Source organism: Somniosus microcephalus, chromosome 4, assembly GCF_052327205.1.
Source record: "Somniosus microcephalus isolate GS21.2 chromosome 4, FLI_Smic_1.0, whole genome shotgun sequence".
NCBI lineage: Eukaryota > Metazoa > Chordata > Chondrichthyes > Squaliformes > Somniosidae > Somniosus > Somniosus microcephalus.
Window position 1 is genome coordinate 170,301,368 of NC_140990.1, and position 15,085 is coordinate 170,316,452.

The 15,085-nt window shown below is 47.1% G+C and overlaps 1 protein-coding gene across 1 annotated transcript in view; it reads right to left on the reverse strand.

Annotated features, from left to right (window-relative positions):
* LOC147119981 (Krueppel-like factor 7) overlaps positions 1 to 15,085 on the reverse strand; it is a 56,490-nt gene that overhangs the window by 9,470 nt on the left and 31,935 nt on the right. Inside the window, exon 2 of the mRNA XM_085985447.1 lies at positions 1,749 to 2,313. Within this exon, the coding sequence (XP_085841573.1) occupies positions 1,749 to 2,313 (565 nt within the window). The remainder of the gene's footprint in view (positions 1 to 1,748; positions 2,314 to 15,085) is intronic.

A 15,085-nucleotide genomic window follows, 5' to 3' on the forward strand; every position in this document is an offset into this window, starting at 1 on the left:
CAGCCAGCCTCACAGGCCCAGTCAATTACTGCTTCGTGCATGGTGCTGATGCAGTTGCCTAGCAACCCCCTGTCTGCCCATCCTCCACCCACACATCGACTGCTGCTTTGACTAATTACAGGCCCGGCTCTTTTCACAATGCTTCAAGCTTCTGTCATCAACTGATCCCCACAAGGGGAGAAGGGAGCGAAAAAAAAGCTTTTAATGCCGCACTATAATTTAGTTTGCAGCATATAAACATGCACCGGAGGTTGACAAAGTAAAATAAAGGAGTAAAATTGCTCCTTCGGTTTTCGTAACCTTTGAAAAATGAATTAATCTTCAGCATCCTCAATCAAATCTGATGTAGTCAAAGTCACATTGTTGGGACAAATGAGTTATCAGTCAGGAATATGCTTCAAGAAAGCAACAAATCCTAAGCTACAGGTGACTGAGCACAGGAGTGAAGATCAAGAGGATTATCAGCATACTGGAGTCCAAACTAGATTTGCTAACAAAACAAAAAGGACAGTCCAGCCGCCAGTGCGAGGACAGTCCAGCCGCCAGTGCGAGGACAGTCCAGCCGCCAGTGCGAGGACAGTCCAGCCGCCAGTGCGAGGACAGTCCAGCCGCCAGTGCGAGGACAGTCCAGCCGCCAGTGCGAGGACAGTCCAGCCGCCAGTGCGAGGACAGTCCAGCCGCCAGTGCGAGGACAGTCCAGCCGCCAGTGCCCTTTCCTGGACACCTCTCCACATCATGCACCACCTTCAGCTGCGAGAGCTCATTGCACATCTTAAATCATTAAACCCTCCATATCATGGGACACAAATTACTTATAGCATCCAATTCTTCCAGATAGTTTGTCTAAAAGCTGGTAATGGAGTTCCAATCCTACATAGTATTTTCCCAATAAAAAAAAGTGGCCATGAAGCTTTCAGATTGTCATAAAAACTAAACCGGTTCACTGATGCCCTTTAGGGAAGGAAACTGCCGTCCTTACCCGGTCTTTTTTTTAAATTCATTTATGGGATGTGGGCGTCGCTGGCATTGAGCGCATTCCTTTCCCATCCCTAATTGCCCTTGAGAAGGTGGTGGTGAGCCACCTTCTTGAACCGCTGCAGTCCGTGTGGTGAAGTAATCCCACAGTGCTGTTAGGGAGGGAGTTCCAGGATTTTGACCCAGCGACGATGAAGGCACGGTGATGTATTTCCAAGTTAGGATGGTGGGGAACTTAGAGGGGAACTCGGAGGTGTTGGTGTTCCCATGTGCCTGCTGCCCTTGTCCTTCTAAGTGGTAGAGGTCACGGGTGCTGCCGAAGAAGCCTTGGCGAGTTGCTGCAGTGTAGATGGTAGATGGTACACACTGCAGCCACGGTGCGCCGGTGGTGGAGGGGAGCGAATGTTTAAGGTGGTGGATGGGGTGCCAATCAAGTGGGCTGCTTCGTCCTGAATGGTGTCGAGTCTCTTGAGTGTTGTTGGAGCTGCACTCATCCAGGCAAGTGGAGAGCATTCCACCACACTCCTGACTTGTGCCTATATGCGTCTCCAATCCCACAACGTGGTTGACTCTTAACTGCCCTCTGAAGTGGCCTAGCAAAAGGCCCACCACCACCTTGTCAGGGCAGCTAGGGATGAGCAATAAATGCTGGTCTTGCCAGCTACACCCACATACGGAGAATGAAATGAAAAAGACCGATTTGCTTTGTGGGATGATGGCGAGACGGTGGTGGGCTTCCCCCACCGCCCGGCCCAAGACAAGAGTTGCCTTACCTGTGTGTGTTCTCTGGTGGGCTTTCAAGTGTGAGCTCTTGGTGTAAACTTTCCGACAGCCATTAAACTGGCAGCGGTGGACCCTCTTCTTGTTGTCCGGCGAGATCTCAAGGTCGCCCTGTCCGTTCTTACTCATCACCTTGACCAGGCCAAGGCCACCTTTCCTCTGGACAACTTTCAGTGCAGCCGAGTCATCCGCAGCCACCAAGGCGTGCGACGGCTTGATCAAATGTCTGCCGAGCTCCGGCGAGGAGGGAGGCGTCAGGGACGTCACGGCGTTGAGCTGGGCCGGGTTGACCGAGGTCAGGGCCTCGGAGACCGGCTCCCCTGTCGTTTGGAAGGCGAAGGGCATCTCCAGCGGGAGTTTGTGCGGGGAGGTGGGGGTGGAAGGCAGGTCACTCCTGTCCGGGCGCTTCCTCGGTAGGATCGGTTGCAGAGAGTCCGCCAGCTCCCCTCCACCACAGGCTGCCGACGAGGCGCTCAGCATATAGTCCAACTCCTCCAGGAACGGGTCAGACAGCTTTTTGGGCTCCGTCTGCAGGTATCGCTCCAACTCGAGACATGTCTGGTGGGGGCGAGGAAGAGGGGGGAATAAAGTACAGAAACATCACTGGAAAGAAATTTCCTAATGAATTCCATTTTAAAAACATATTAAACCAGAGTGAGTAAACCTGTTGTCTGCTTATTGGCCTAGATAGAGCCCAACATATACATAGAGCCTGGGTCATAGGTCCATTCATGGGGAAAGCTATTTTAATTTGGTAGTCCCCTTTTTGGTGGGGTTGTGTGGACATTTTTTATTGATTTTTAACATGTCAGCTGAACATCTAAAAATAGACACACACTTGCTAGAAATGTACTTACTTTCATGGCTTATCTGAAACCTTTATCCATGCCTTTGTCACCGCCATATGCAACTATTCTAATGCTCTCCTGGCCGGCCTCCCATCATCCACCCTCCCTAAACTGCAGCTCATCCAAACCTATGCTGCCTGTATCCTCACCTGCACCAATTCCCGTTCACCCATCAACCTTGCCCTTGCTGACCTATACCCTGTATTGGCTCCTGCGTCCAGCAACAGCTCCAATTTAAAATTTTCCTCATGTTCAAATCCCTCCATGGCTTCGCCCCTCCTTATCTCTTTAACCTCCTCTAGCCCTACAACCCGCCAAGAACTCCGCATTCCTCTGACTCTGGCCTCGTGCATTCCCCACTCCCTTCGCTCCGCCATTGGCGGCCGTGCCTTCAGCTGCTTAAGCCCGAAGCTCTGGAATTCCCTCCCTAAGCCGCTCTTCCTTTGAGACTCTCTTTAAAAACCTACCTCATCCCTTCAAATATCTCCTTTAGCTTGGTGTTGATCTTTCTCTGATCACGCTTCTGTGAAGCGCCTTGGGTCATTTTTCTACGTTAAAGGTGCTATATAAATGCAAGTTTTTGTTGTCATCGTGTGCTAATAAGGTTTACAGTGAACTTTCACCAGCAAAACAATCATTGGAACTCAAGCCCTGACCTCAACCCTTGCCTGGTTCTGGACTTGCCAAAAGGCAGATACTATCTCCAACCAGCAAGTGTCATGTGCACCATTTCCTCACCCTGGCCTACTAAGAAACACATACAAGTCACATAAAGGGATGATGGGAAATGGCAGATCCTATGTTCTCCATTCAAGAACAACAACTTGCATTTATATAACGCCTTTAACGTAGTAAAGCCTCCCAAGACGCTTCACAGGAGTGTTATCAGATAAAATTTGACACCAAACCACAGAAAGAGGTATTAGGACAGATGGCCAAAAGCTTGTTCAAAGAGGTAGATTTTAAGGAACATCTTAAAGGAGGAGAGAGAGGTAGAGAGGCAGAGAGGTTTAGGGAGGGAATTCCAGAGCTTAGGATCTAGGCAGCTGAAGGCACGGCCACCAAGACTGGGGGCGGGGGAAGGAAAATTGGGGAAACACAAGATGTCAAAATTGGAGGGACGTAGAGATCTTGGAGGGTTATAGGTTTGAAGAAGGTTACAGAGATAGGGAGGGGCGAGGCTATGGTGAGATTTGAACACAAGGGTTCTTTATTATGTATTCTGCTGCAGAACAAACTAATTCCGTTATTCTCCCCCTCCTAAACTCCATCTCAGTAATTGTGGCTCGCCATACTCATTAATCCTTCAGTGACAACACTTGTCACACAGCAACTGCATAAAATGTACCGGTTGCCCCTGGCTACCAGCAAATGGAAAGCGAGTCTTCCAAGACCAACACACATGGCAGTGGTTTCAAGGCTCCAATCTCATCTTTAAATTGGGCTGAGGAAGCCCCACTGATTTATAGTTCTCATCCCAATTAAAGTTTATTCAGTGTAAATCAATCCTGATCCAACTGATGCCAGTGGCAGCTAGATTGACAGCTGCAACGAGATGTCCTTTATAGGACACACTGTCTGCACCGGGCAATACTTGATGTGCCATCATGACTGTGCACTTTACTGCCCAATATACAGTCACCTCTTGGGCAAGATCTGTTATTTCAGTCAAACTACCATACACACAACTGCCTGGACAGTGTGCCCCATCTACAAGATGCACTGCAGCAACTCACCAAGGCTTCTTCGACAGTACTTCCCGAACCCGCCACCTACGCGGACAAGGGCAGCAGGTGCATGGGAACACCACCACCTCCAAGTCACACACCATCCCAACTTAGAATTATATCGCCGTTCCTTTATCGTCGCTGGGTCAAAATCCTGGAACTCCCTCCCTATCAGCACTGTGGGAGCCCCTGCACTGCACAGACTGCAGCGAATCAAGAAGGTGGCTCACCACCACCTTCTCAAGGGATTGGCAATAAAGGCCAACCTTGCTAGTGACGCCCATATTCCAAGAATGAATTTTTAAAAAAGCACATGCTCTTCAGTCGTGGCTCACTGGGTAGCACTCCTGCCTCTGAGTCGGAAATTTGTGGGTTCAAGTCCAGAGACTTAACTAGGCGGACACTCCACTGTAGTACCGAGGGAGCGCAGCAATGTCTGAGGTGCCATCTTTTAGATAAGATGTTAAACCGAGGCCTGATCTGCACGCTCAGGTGGATGTAAAAGATCCCATGGCACTATTCGAAGAAGAGCAATGGAGTTCTCCCCGGTGTCCTGGCTAATATTTATACATCTTATCTGGTTATTTATCTCATTGCTGTTTGTGGAAGATGGCTGTACACACATTGGCTGGTGGGTTTCCTACATTATAACAGTGACTGCACTTCAAAAAGTATTTCATTGGTTGTAAAGCCCTTTGGGATGTTCTGAGGTCATGAAAGGCGTTATAGAAATGCAAGTCTTTCTTTCTTTCAATATCGTCCCTAAACACACCCATCCTAAACTGTAACTTCTACCTTATGCTCCCAATAATTTGAGGCTCATGACACATGGGGTGAACACTATCGGCCAAAGTAATGAGAATAATAAATAGGCACCAGCATAAATGCACATGAAATGAGGCCTAAAACCTAGGCCTCCCCAAAGAACTTGCATTTATAATGATTGGAAACCCATTCCCTCTCTGCCCACAAGTGATCGCCAGACAGGGAGAAAAGCCTCGACAGCCGTAACCCTTCATCGCAACTGTTGGTAGCTTTATAACAACATTGACGGCAGGTGGCCAACATTCTGGTGTCAAAGGCACTCCAAAACAAATGACCCGACCTACCCACCCCCCCAAAAAAAATTGGAGACCCACATGGCTTTGGAGAGTGAGGTGGGGGGAGGGGTCTCCCCAGGTGATATCTCACTAAGCACCACCCCTCCCCCCTCCAGCTCCACATTTACTTGACGTAAAAATACCAGGCGCTAGGCCCTGCTGAGAAAAAAAGTGAAGATTCTGCTCTTCCGATTCTCAGCAAACTTCTCCGATATCAGGCTACTGGTGCATAGTGTAGAGGAACAGAGGTGACCTTGGAGTGCAGTTCCACAGATCCCTGAAGGACAGGTAGAGAAGGTGGTTGAGGCGGCAAACTGGATACTTTCCTTTACTGGACGAGGCAGAGTACAAGAGCAGGGAGGTTATGCTACAACCCTGCACCAGAGAGGTTATAGAGGAGGTTTACGAGGATGTTGTCGGGACTGGAGAATTTTAGCTATGAGGAAGGATTGGATAGGCTGGGATTGTTTTCTTTGGAACAGATTTAACAGAGGGGAGATTTAATTGAGGTGTATAAAATTAGGAGGGCAAACAAGGCAAGGGAATACACAATAAATGGTAGAATACGGAGAAGTGTAGAGGAACAGAGAGACCTTGGATTGCATGTCCACAGATCCCTGAAGGTAGCAGGACAGGTAGATAAGGTGGTTAAGAAGGCATATGGGATACTTTCCTTTATTAGCCAAGGCATAGAATACAAGAGCAGGGAGGTTATGCTTGAACTCTATAATTAGGCCACAGCTAGAGTACCGTGTACAGTTCTGGTTACCACATTACAGGAAGGATGTGATTGCACTAGAGAGGGTGTAGAGGAGACTTACAAGGATGTTGCCAGGACTGGCGAATGTGGCGATGAGGAAAGATTGGATAGGCTAGGGTTGTTTTTTTTGGAACAGAGGCTGAGGAGAGACTTGTTTGAGGTGTATAAAATTATGAGGGGCCTAGATAGAGTGGAGAGGAAGGACCTATTTCCCTTAGCAGAAAGGTCAATAACTGGGCAGCATAGATACTAAAGTAATTGGTAGAAGGATTAGAGGGGGGTTGCGAAGAACTTTTTTCACCCAGAGGGTGGTGGGGGTCTAGAACTCACTGCTTGAAAGAGTGGTAAAGGCAGAAACCCTCATCGCATTTAAAAAGTACTTGGATAGGCACTTGGAAGTGTCGTAACCTACAGGGCTACGGACCAAGAGCTGGAAAGTGGGATTAGGCTGGATAGCTCTTTTTCGGCCGGCACAGACACGATGTGCCGAAATGGCCTCCTTCTGTGCCGTAAACTTCTATGGTTCTGTCGAGCTGCCAGCACACATTCAGCTCTAGCATTCTAGACTTCACAGTAGGGCTAGGCCCTTTTAACACCAGCAATGCTTCAGCACTCGCTGCTGGTCAAACGCACAGGGAAATGAGAAATGCAAGCACACAAAGGCTCTTTGAACTGAGATTTAATTAAAAGTAGGTTTTTTCACTGGTAATTAAAACAGAAATTGATTTTTCCCTTTCATGTTGAAGACAGTCCTGCTCTCTGGTAAAAGAAGAATGACTTAAAAAATGAATACGGAGAGCTTCTGGACTTCACCCAGTGACAGGCCGAGTGACACGAGAGGCATTAAACTGAGGCCCCAGCTATCTATTAAGGCAGTTCAGGTGAATGTAAAAGATTCCATGATACTATTTGAAGAGGAGCAGGGAATTCCCCCAGTGTCCTGTCTGAGAGTGAGCGGGAGCACCAGTGACGGTTTTCATATCGCCGATTTGTACACAGCAAGGTCCCTCAAACAGCAGGTGAGATAACTGGTTGAGGTCTGGACACTGGAGAGAGCGCCCCTGCTCTTCTTCAAATAGGGCCGCAGGATCTTTTACATCCACCTGAGAGAGCAGACAGGGCCTTAGTTTAACTCTCAGCCGAAAGAAGGCACCATACCCACCTGGTCTCAACCAGTTATCTCATCTGCTGTTTGAGGGACCTTGCCGTGTACAAATTGGCGATATGAAAACCGTCACTGGCGCGCCCGCTCACTCACAGCCAGGACACTGGGAGAATTCTCTGACAGATGCGATGAAGCTCTATTACAGGCCGCTAATGAGCTCACCACAGCAATCCATGGCTGTCGTTGTCCAAAGAAGCAAATATTCCAACCTTCACCCCTCCCAGTCCCCTACAACAGGCCTCAGCGTTGCACATTACGCCCTCAGACTCCCCTGCCTCTGCCATCACTTACGTGTTAAAGATTTAGTGCATGCTTGTGATTAAACACGTAGAAGCCCAGGCCTGCCTTTCCCACATGTACTGCAAGGTATTGAGGTAACACTTCTAATGAAAATCGCAGGTGTCGTGAGCCAATCGCAAATGCTGGGCATCCTTCCTCTCCCATAGAAAGAAAAGAACTAAAGTGCACTCAGCTCCATCTGCTCCTGCACCATGATGATGATCAGGATGGTTTTATTGATTGGGAACAGGATGAAGATTAAGCAGCATTCCACCCAATCAGAGCAGAGAGAGTGGCAGGTTAGCAATGTTTAATAAAACACACACACAACCAGGCCGGAATTTTCCTCATAAAAAATGGGTTGGTTTAGAGCGTAGGGACAGTTAAATTGTTAAAAATAGAATTCCCGACCTGATCCCGCCTCCAACCCACCCACTTCTGGTTTTCCCAGGGGCAGGACAGGGGGGCGGGCGACCAACCTGCTCCCGGGGGCGTTCCCCCCCCGATTGCTGACCCCACCTCCCGCCATCCCTCCCCCGGACCGACCCCTCGCAACCGAGGCCCACCCACCCACAACAAGCGGGCTGGCTACAGGCAGGAAACCAAGGCCTCACATTCAAATTAGGTAAAGTCCCGGGTTTCCCGCCTGCCTCGGACCCCAACCCGCCACCTCGAAGAAAATTCCAGCCATAGATGCACACGCGCACAAACACAAACACACACAAACAATTTCACAGTCAAAGAGAATAGGGCATCGACTGCTCTACTAGAAAGAGTACACAGCCCTGTGACTACATAAAATAGGCTATATAAGTATGGAGGCTCACTAATTTGAAAACAAAAGCAAAGCTTTGCAACAAAGAAAAAAGGTGCAGGAATTTGGACAATGCCTTTGCACTGCATTGAGAAACATTAATTGCCTCTCCACTCCTCGAAGTCCCTGCACCGGTGAACACAGAGCCAGCTGTATAGCCCCTCGACTTCGCCGCCTAACACAGGTGGGCACACGGAATGCTTCCCAGCAGGAAGATTACACGGCAATTAGGAGGAAACCCATTCAAAACTAACAGGTCCTGCAGGCAGCCAAAGCAACTAATGAAATGGGACTTCTGTCACCACAGCCCAGTACTAAAGAAAATTAAACAGATTTTAATTATACTGTGACAACAAAGACAAGAGCTATTCTTTGAGCTTTTGAAACTTCCTGGGGGATGTGGGAAGGGGCGGGCGAGGGGGGCATCAAACCTCATTTTGCTCCTCCTATGCTTCTGTTCCCTGTCTCTGTAACCTCCTCCAGCCCTACAACCCTCCGAAATCTCTGCGCTCCTCCAATTCTGGCCTCTTGTGCATCCCTGATTTCCTTCGCTCCATCATTGGTGGCTGTGCCTTCAGCTGCCTAGACCCCAAGCTCTGGAATTTCCTCCCTAAACCTCTGTCTCTCTCTCCTCCTCCTTTAAGACACTCCTTGAAATCTACCTCTTTGGTTACCTGTCCGAATATCTCCTTACTTGACTAAACAACAACCTGTTGGTTTGAGACTGAAATCCCATGTAGTCCAGACCGGGTAAGGAAGGCAGGGGCCCTTCCCTGAAGGACATCAGTGAACCAGTTGGCTTTTTACGACAATCCGACAGCTTCACAGGCACTTTTACTTCTACCAGACTTTTATTCCCAGATTTATTTATTTTTAAAACCAAATTCAAAATTCTCAAACTGCCATGGTGGGATGTGAACTCACATTCTCTGGATTACTAGCCCGATAACAATACAAACAGAACATTCTAACAACGTTACCTAATTGCTTGAAGACTGGTACTCAGATGGTGTGACAAAGTAAAGGAGGTGGCACAGTCATTGCCAGACACGTTCAGTTTTCCACCCCACGACACACCGAGGGCACTGACTCTCGTCCCACTGGTGCCAGAAGCAGCCCTCTCTTCGACAGCCCTTTCTTTATGTAGCGTCAGCCTTGGCTCAGTAATAACACTCTCACTTCGGAGTCAGAAGGTTGTGGATTCAAGTCCCACTCCAGAGACTTGAGCATAAAATCTAGGCTGACACTCCGGCGCAGTGCTGAGGGAGTGCTGCATTGTCAGAGGTGCCGTTTTTCGTTAAACTGAGGCCCCGTCTACCCTCTCAGGTGAACGTAAAAGATCCCATTGCGCTATGTCGAAGAGGAGCAGGTGTGTTATCCCCATTGTCCTGGCCAATATTTATCCCTCAACCAACATCAATAAAAAAAAACGATTATCAGGTCATTATCACAGTGGTGTTTGTGGGAGCTTGCTGCGCGCAAATTGGCTGCCACGTTTCCTACATTACAACAGTGCCTACAATTCAAAAGTAGTTCATTGGGTTTAAAGCACTGTGGGACGTCCTGAGGTCGTGAAAGGCGCTACATAAATGCAAGTCTTTGTTTTCTTTTAGTTGCACACAGATTGAGCCTTGGCCCTGCGTTTGCAAAACAGGTGAGGGCCCAAATCCTGGCACAAACATACAGCATGTGCTAAAGGCTTCATGTCAAGATGAGGTATCAGACGAGTCAGAGAGATCACAAAATTTACTGCAAGACCACAATTTTAAAAAGGGAAAAACAAGCTCCGGTTTGATACACTGGTGTCTTCTCCCAGGCCTTCTCTTTGCCCCTTTGACCAGTGATGTAACTGGTGTCTTATTTGCCCCTAGTTTATCCACTCTTACTGCCCCCTTGCCCTCTGATCCCCCAGTTGCCTCTTATCCTTTCTGATCAGGGGTGATGTCAGGAAGCACTTTTCACACAAAGGGTAGTGGAAATCTGGAACTCTCTGCCCAAAAAGCCAGTTCAAAATTTCAAGACTGAGATTGATAAATTTTTGTTGGGCAAGGGTATTAAGGGATAAATGGATTTAAGATACAGGTCAGTCACAATCTACTTGAATGGCGGAATAGGCTTGAGGGGGCTGAATGGCCTCCTGTTCCTATGAATGTAAACTCATCCTACTCTTTCTCTCTCCACATGATAAAATAAAGATGACAAGATAGGCTGGTGTAAGGGGGAGGAGCTGCATATTACATCCAAACCCAAAGACTGTCGCTCATTCCCACAAGACGATGTGATGTGAAAGGGGCCACTGCACAGAGAGTAAGCTCTCGAGACAGAGGAGCCTGAAGTGGGGAGGTTGTTGTTTTTTTTAAAAATGTTGTTCAAATTTCCAGCTGGAATATATTCAATGCGAGACCCATTTAAATTTGGATTTTCATACTGTACAGTCAAGCCAGACACAATCAATCAGCAGTGGCTGGCTACTAATAGGATTAGACTGGGGGAACCAGCTTCTGTGATGTTGCACATCAGCTAATAAGGCAGCAGCTCCCAATCTCCCTTGAATCACAGCCCGCTTTCATTCCATTAACTTCTTCCGTAAGGATTAACTTCGGTTCAAATAGGATTGAGAGCCCTTTTTAAAAAATTGTTAAAACCCAGGAGTTCAAATCGCGGCCAATTAGATTAGATGGTTACTTCCTGTGGTCATGTTTTTTGGTTACACTTTTGCGATGCCTTTGCTCATTAGAAATACTGTTCAATTTTCCTATGCCGACTATTCCCTGTTGTAATGTAAATGTAGGCCCTGGCCACAAGATGGCTCACTGGAGCAAATTTACAAATTTTCTCTCCCAACCCCAGCTGCCATTCCCAAAAAATCAACCCCAGCTGCCATCTTGTTTTTGGTATCCAGAAGGTTAAGTATTAAACATTTACGGTTTTTTATTTTAAAATATATATTTTTTCCCCCAAACAGGAAATGAAAGAATGACCAGAGATTAACACTCAGCATATCCTGAGCTGGATGCTTGGAGATGACAAATTATCAGAGCAAAGCTCGGTGACATTGCTAATCCTTAGCTGAATTCAAGATAAAACTCCAACCAGTTGCGATGTGGGAATCATACCTGACAGGTCCACTGACGGGTGCTTTCTCTACACCAGTCTTGTCCAATTGAATCGTTGACTAGCCACAGATGTGGCCATGGTGACGCCCTTTTAGCCACATGCACTCATTTTAGTAGAAAACACCTTGCACACAATACAGGGAAATGGGCTTCACCTGTGTATATTTATTTAACAAACATCTGCCAAACTATTTTACCAACAAACGCACAAAAAAAGGTTAAAGCTCACCTGCAGATGCCATGTGAATACAAGTACTGAGATCACAGGCCCAACGACTGTGGCTGTTACTCATTTTTATTTCCTAATCAGAAAAATAATTAGCCACATGTAGCTATGGCTAACCACTGGACAACGCTGATCTACAGATGTTGCTTGACTTAAGAGTGTCTCCAGTGTTTTGTGTTTAATAGAACTGCAACCAGCTTCTCTCTTGCTCGCAGTCTAGCTGCAGAGGTAGCAGTCCAACTAGACAGAACCACAATGAATGTAACTGTACAATACGGAAAGGATATGATGCTGCGAATGTCCCTTGTACTGGGCTTTAGTTGAGATAGGATGAGGGTGCACCCTGCTCTGTAACTGCTGGTAGAGCATTCACTGGGCTGTGCTGTTGGAATAGATTGATTTTCTCTTAAAATAAAAATACGCGCAGGCCTCAAAAGGGCACTGTACCAAGACCAGCATCCGAATGTGTAATACGTTCATTCTTCTGTTCTGTCTACAGGTTTAACAAGAGGCGTCAACTTGTTTAATAGGAACGGCGGTCAAAGGAATTCAATCCAAATATGGTGAAGTTTTCGTACGCCAATCTCTGCAGAGTGCAATTTCCCAGCCCTCCCGTATAGCACGGGGCCCGTCGGCACAGGTTTCATTTGGCAGTTTGTTGAGACCAAGAGTTGTGATGAACACTAATGAGCCGTGGCTCAGTGGGTAGCGCTCTCGCCTCCGAGTCAGAAGGTCGTGGGTTTAAGCCCCACTCCAGAGACTTGAGCACGTAATCTAGGCCGACACTCCAGTGCAGTACCGAGAGAGTTCTGCACTGTTGGGGGTGCCGTCTTTCGGATGAGACGTTAAGAGGTTAGACGGGGCCTCAGTTTATGTGGACGTAAAAGATCCCATAGCACTATTTTGAAGAGCAAGGGAGTTCTCCCCGGTGTCCAGGCCAATATTTATCCCTCAATCAACATTTTTTAAAAAACAGATGATCTGGTCATTATCACATTGCTGTTTGTGGGATCTTGCTGTGTGCAAATTGGTTGCCACGTGTCCCACATTACAACAGTGACTACACTTCAAAAGTACTTCATTGGCTTTAAAGGACTTTGGGACGTCCTGAGGTCGTGAAAGGCACTATATAAATGCAAGACTTCATTTATTTATTGCTGTGTGTAGGACAAATTGGCTGCTGTGTTTGCTTACATCACAACAACAACAACTTGTATTTATATAGCACCTTTAACATAGCAAAATGTCCCAAGGCGCTGCACAGGAGTGTTAGAAGACAAAAAATTTGACACTGAGCCACATACAGATAAATTAGGGCAGGTGACCAAAAGCTTAGTCAAAGAGGTAGGTTTTAAGGAGTGTCTTAAAGGAGGAAAGAGAGGTAGCGAGGCAGAGAGGTTTAGGCAGGGAATTCCAGAGCTTAGGGCTTAGGCAACAGAAGGCACGGCCACCAATGGTTGAGCAATTATAATCAGGGATGCTCAAGAGGGCAGAATTAGAGGAGTGCAGATATCTCGGGGGGTTGTGGGGCTGAAGGAGATTACAGAGATAGGGAGGGGCGAGGCCATGGAGGGATTTGAAAACATGGATGAGAATTTTGAAATCGCGGCGCTGCTTAACTGGGAGATCAATGTAGGTCAGCGAGCACAGGGGTGATGGGCGAACAGGACTTGGTGCGAGTTAGGACACGGGCAGCCAAGTTTTGGATGACCTCAAGTTTATGTAGGGTGGAATGTGGGAGGCCAGCCAGGAGTGCATGGAATAGTAAAGTCTGGAGGTAACAAAGGCATGGATGAGGGTTTCAGCAGATGAGCTGAGGCAGTGGCGGAGACAGGCGATATACTTCAAAAAGACAGACTTGCATTTACATAGCACTTTTTACCACCTCAGGACGTCCCAAAGCGCTTTACAACCAATGAAGTACTTTTTTTGAAGTGTAGTCACTGTTGTAATGTAGGAAACACGGCAGCCAATTTGCGCACAGCAAGCTCCCACAATGTGATAATGACCAGAAAATCTGAAAAATAAGAAGGAATTCATTGGCTGGAAGCACGTTGGGGTATACTGACGACATGAAATGTACCGTATAAAAGCAAGTTCTTTCATTTGTAAGGGCTGTGAAAAATTGGAACTTACTGTGCCAGAAGGGGACAGGTGAGGAACCAACTGTGGTGTAGATAGATACTAGAGAAGTAAGGGTCTTAAGGGATATGGCGAAAGGGCAGATAATTGGGATGAAAGAGTTCCAATGGCTAATAAAATGGCAGATCTGGCTCAATGGGCCGAATGGCCCACCCCATTCCTTCGAATGCAAGGAAATCAAAATGGCGCTTGTGCATACGGGAAGATGACTGGGTGCAACAACAAAGTACAAGGAGAAATTGCGGGGGATTCATGCGGACGATTGTAAGTGAACTTTTTGCACTGAACAAGATCCAGCAGTACTGGGAATGGACGAATTTTTGTGCTAATTGAGCACCAGGGTCAATATCAAGCATTCCCAGGCCTGATACAGCACACGTTAAACATCCCAGCAATGTGCTATGACCCCAAACTGAAAGAAAGACTTGCATTTATATAGCGCCTTTCACAACCACCAAACGCCTCAAAGTGCTTTACAGCCAATGAAGTACTTTTGAAGTGCAGTCACTGTTGTAATGTAGGAAACGCAGCAGATAATTTGCGAACAGCAAGCTCCCACAAACCTCAAAGTGATAATAACCAGATAATCTGTTTTAGTGATGTTGGTTGAGGATAAATATTGGCCAGGACACCAGGGAGAAATCCCCTGCTCTTCTTCTACATGGATTTTAGGAAAGCATTTGACAAAATACCACATAGAAGGCTGGTTAACAAAATTGAGGCTCATGGAATAGGTGGGTCAGTGGCAGCTTGGATTAGGAATTGACTTAAGGACAGAAAACAGCGAGTTGAGGTAAATGGCTGTTTTTCAGACTGGAGGATGGTAGATAGTGGTGTTCCCCAAGGGTCAGTGCTGGGGCCACTGCTTTTTTTGATTTAAATGACCTGGATATTGGAATACAAAGTAGAATTTCTAAATTTGCCGATGACACCAAACTTGGGGGTGTGGCAAACAGTGAGGATGATACCAATCGACTGCAACAGGATATAGAAAGGCTAGCAGAATGGGCAGACAAGTGGCAAATTGAATTTAATACACAGAAGTGCGAGGTGATGCATTTTGGCAGAAGGAACAGGGAGAGGCAATATACACTTAATGGCACAGTTTTAAAGAGTGTGCAGGGAGAGAGGGACCTGGGAGTTAATGTGCATA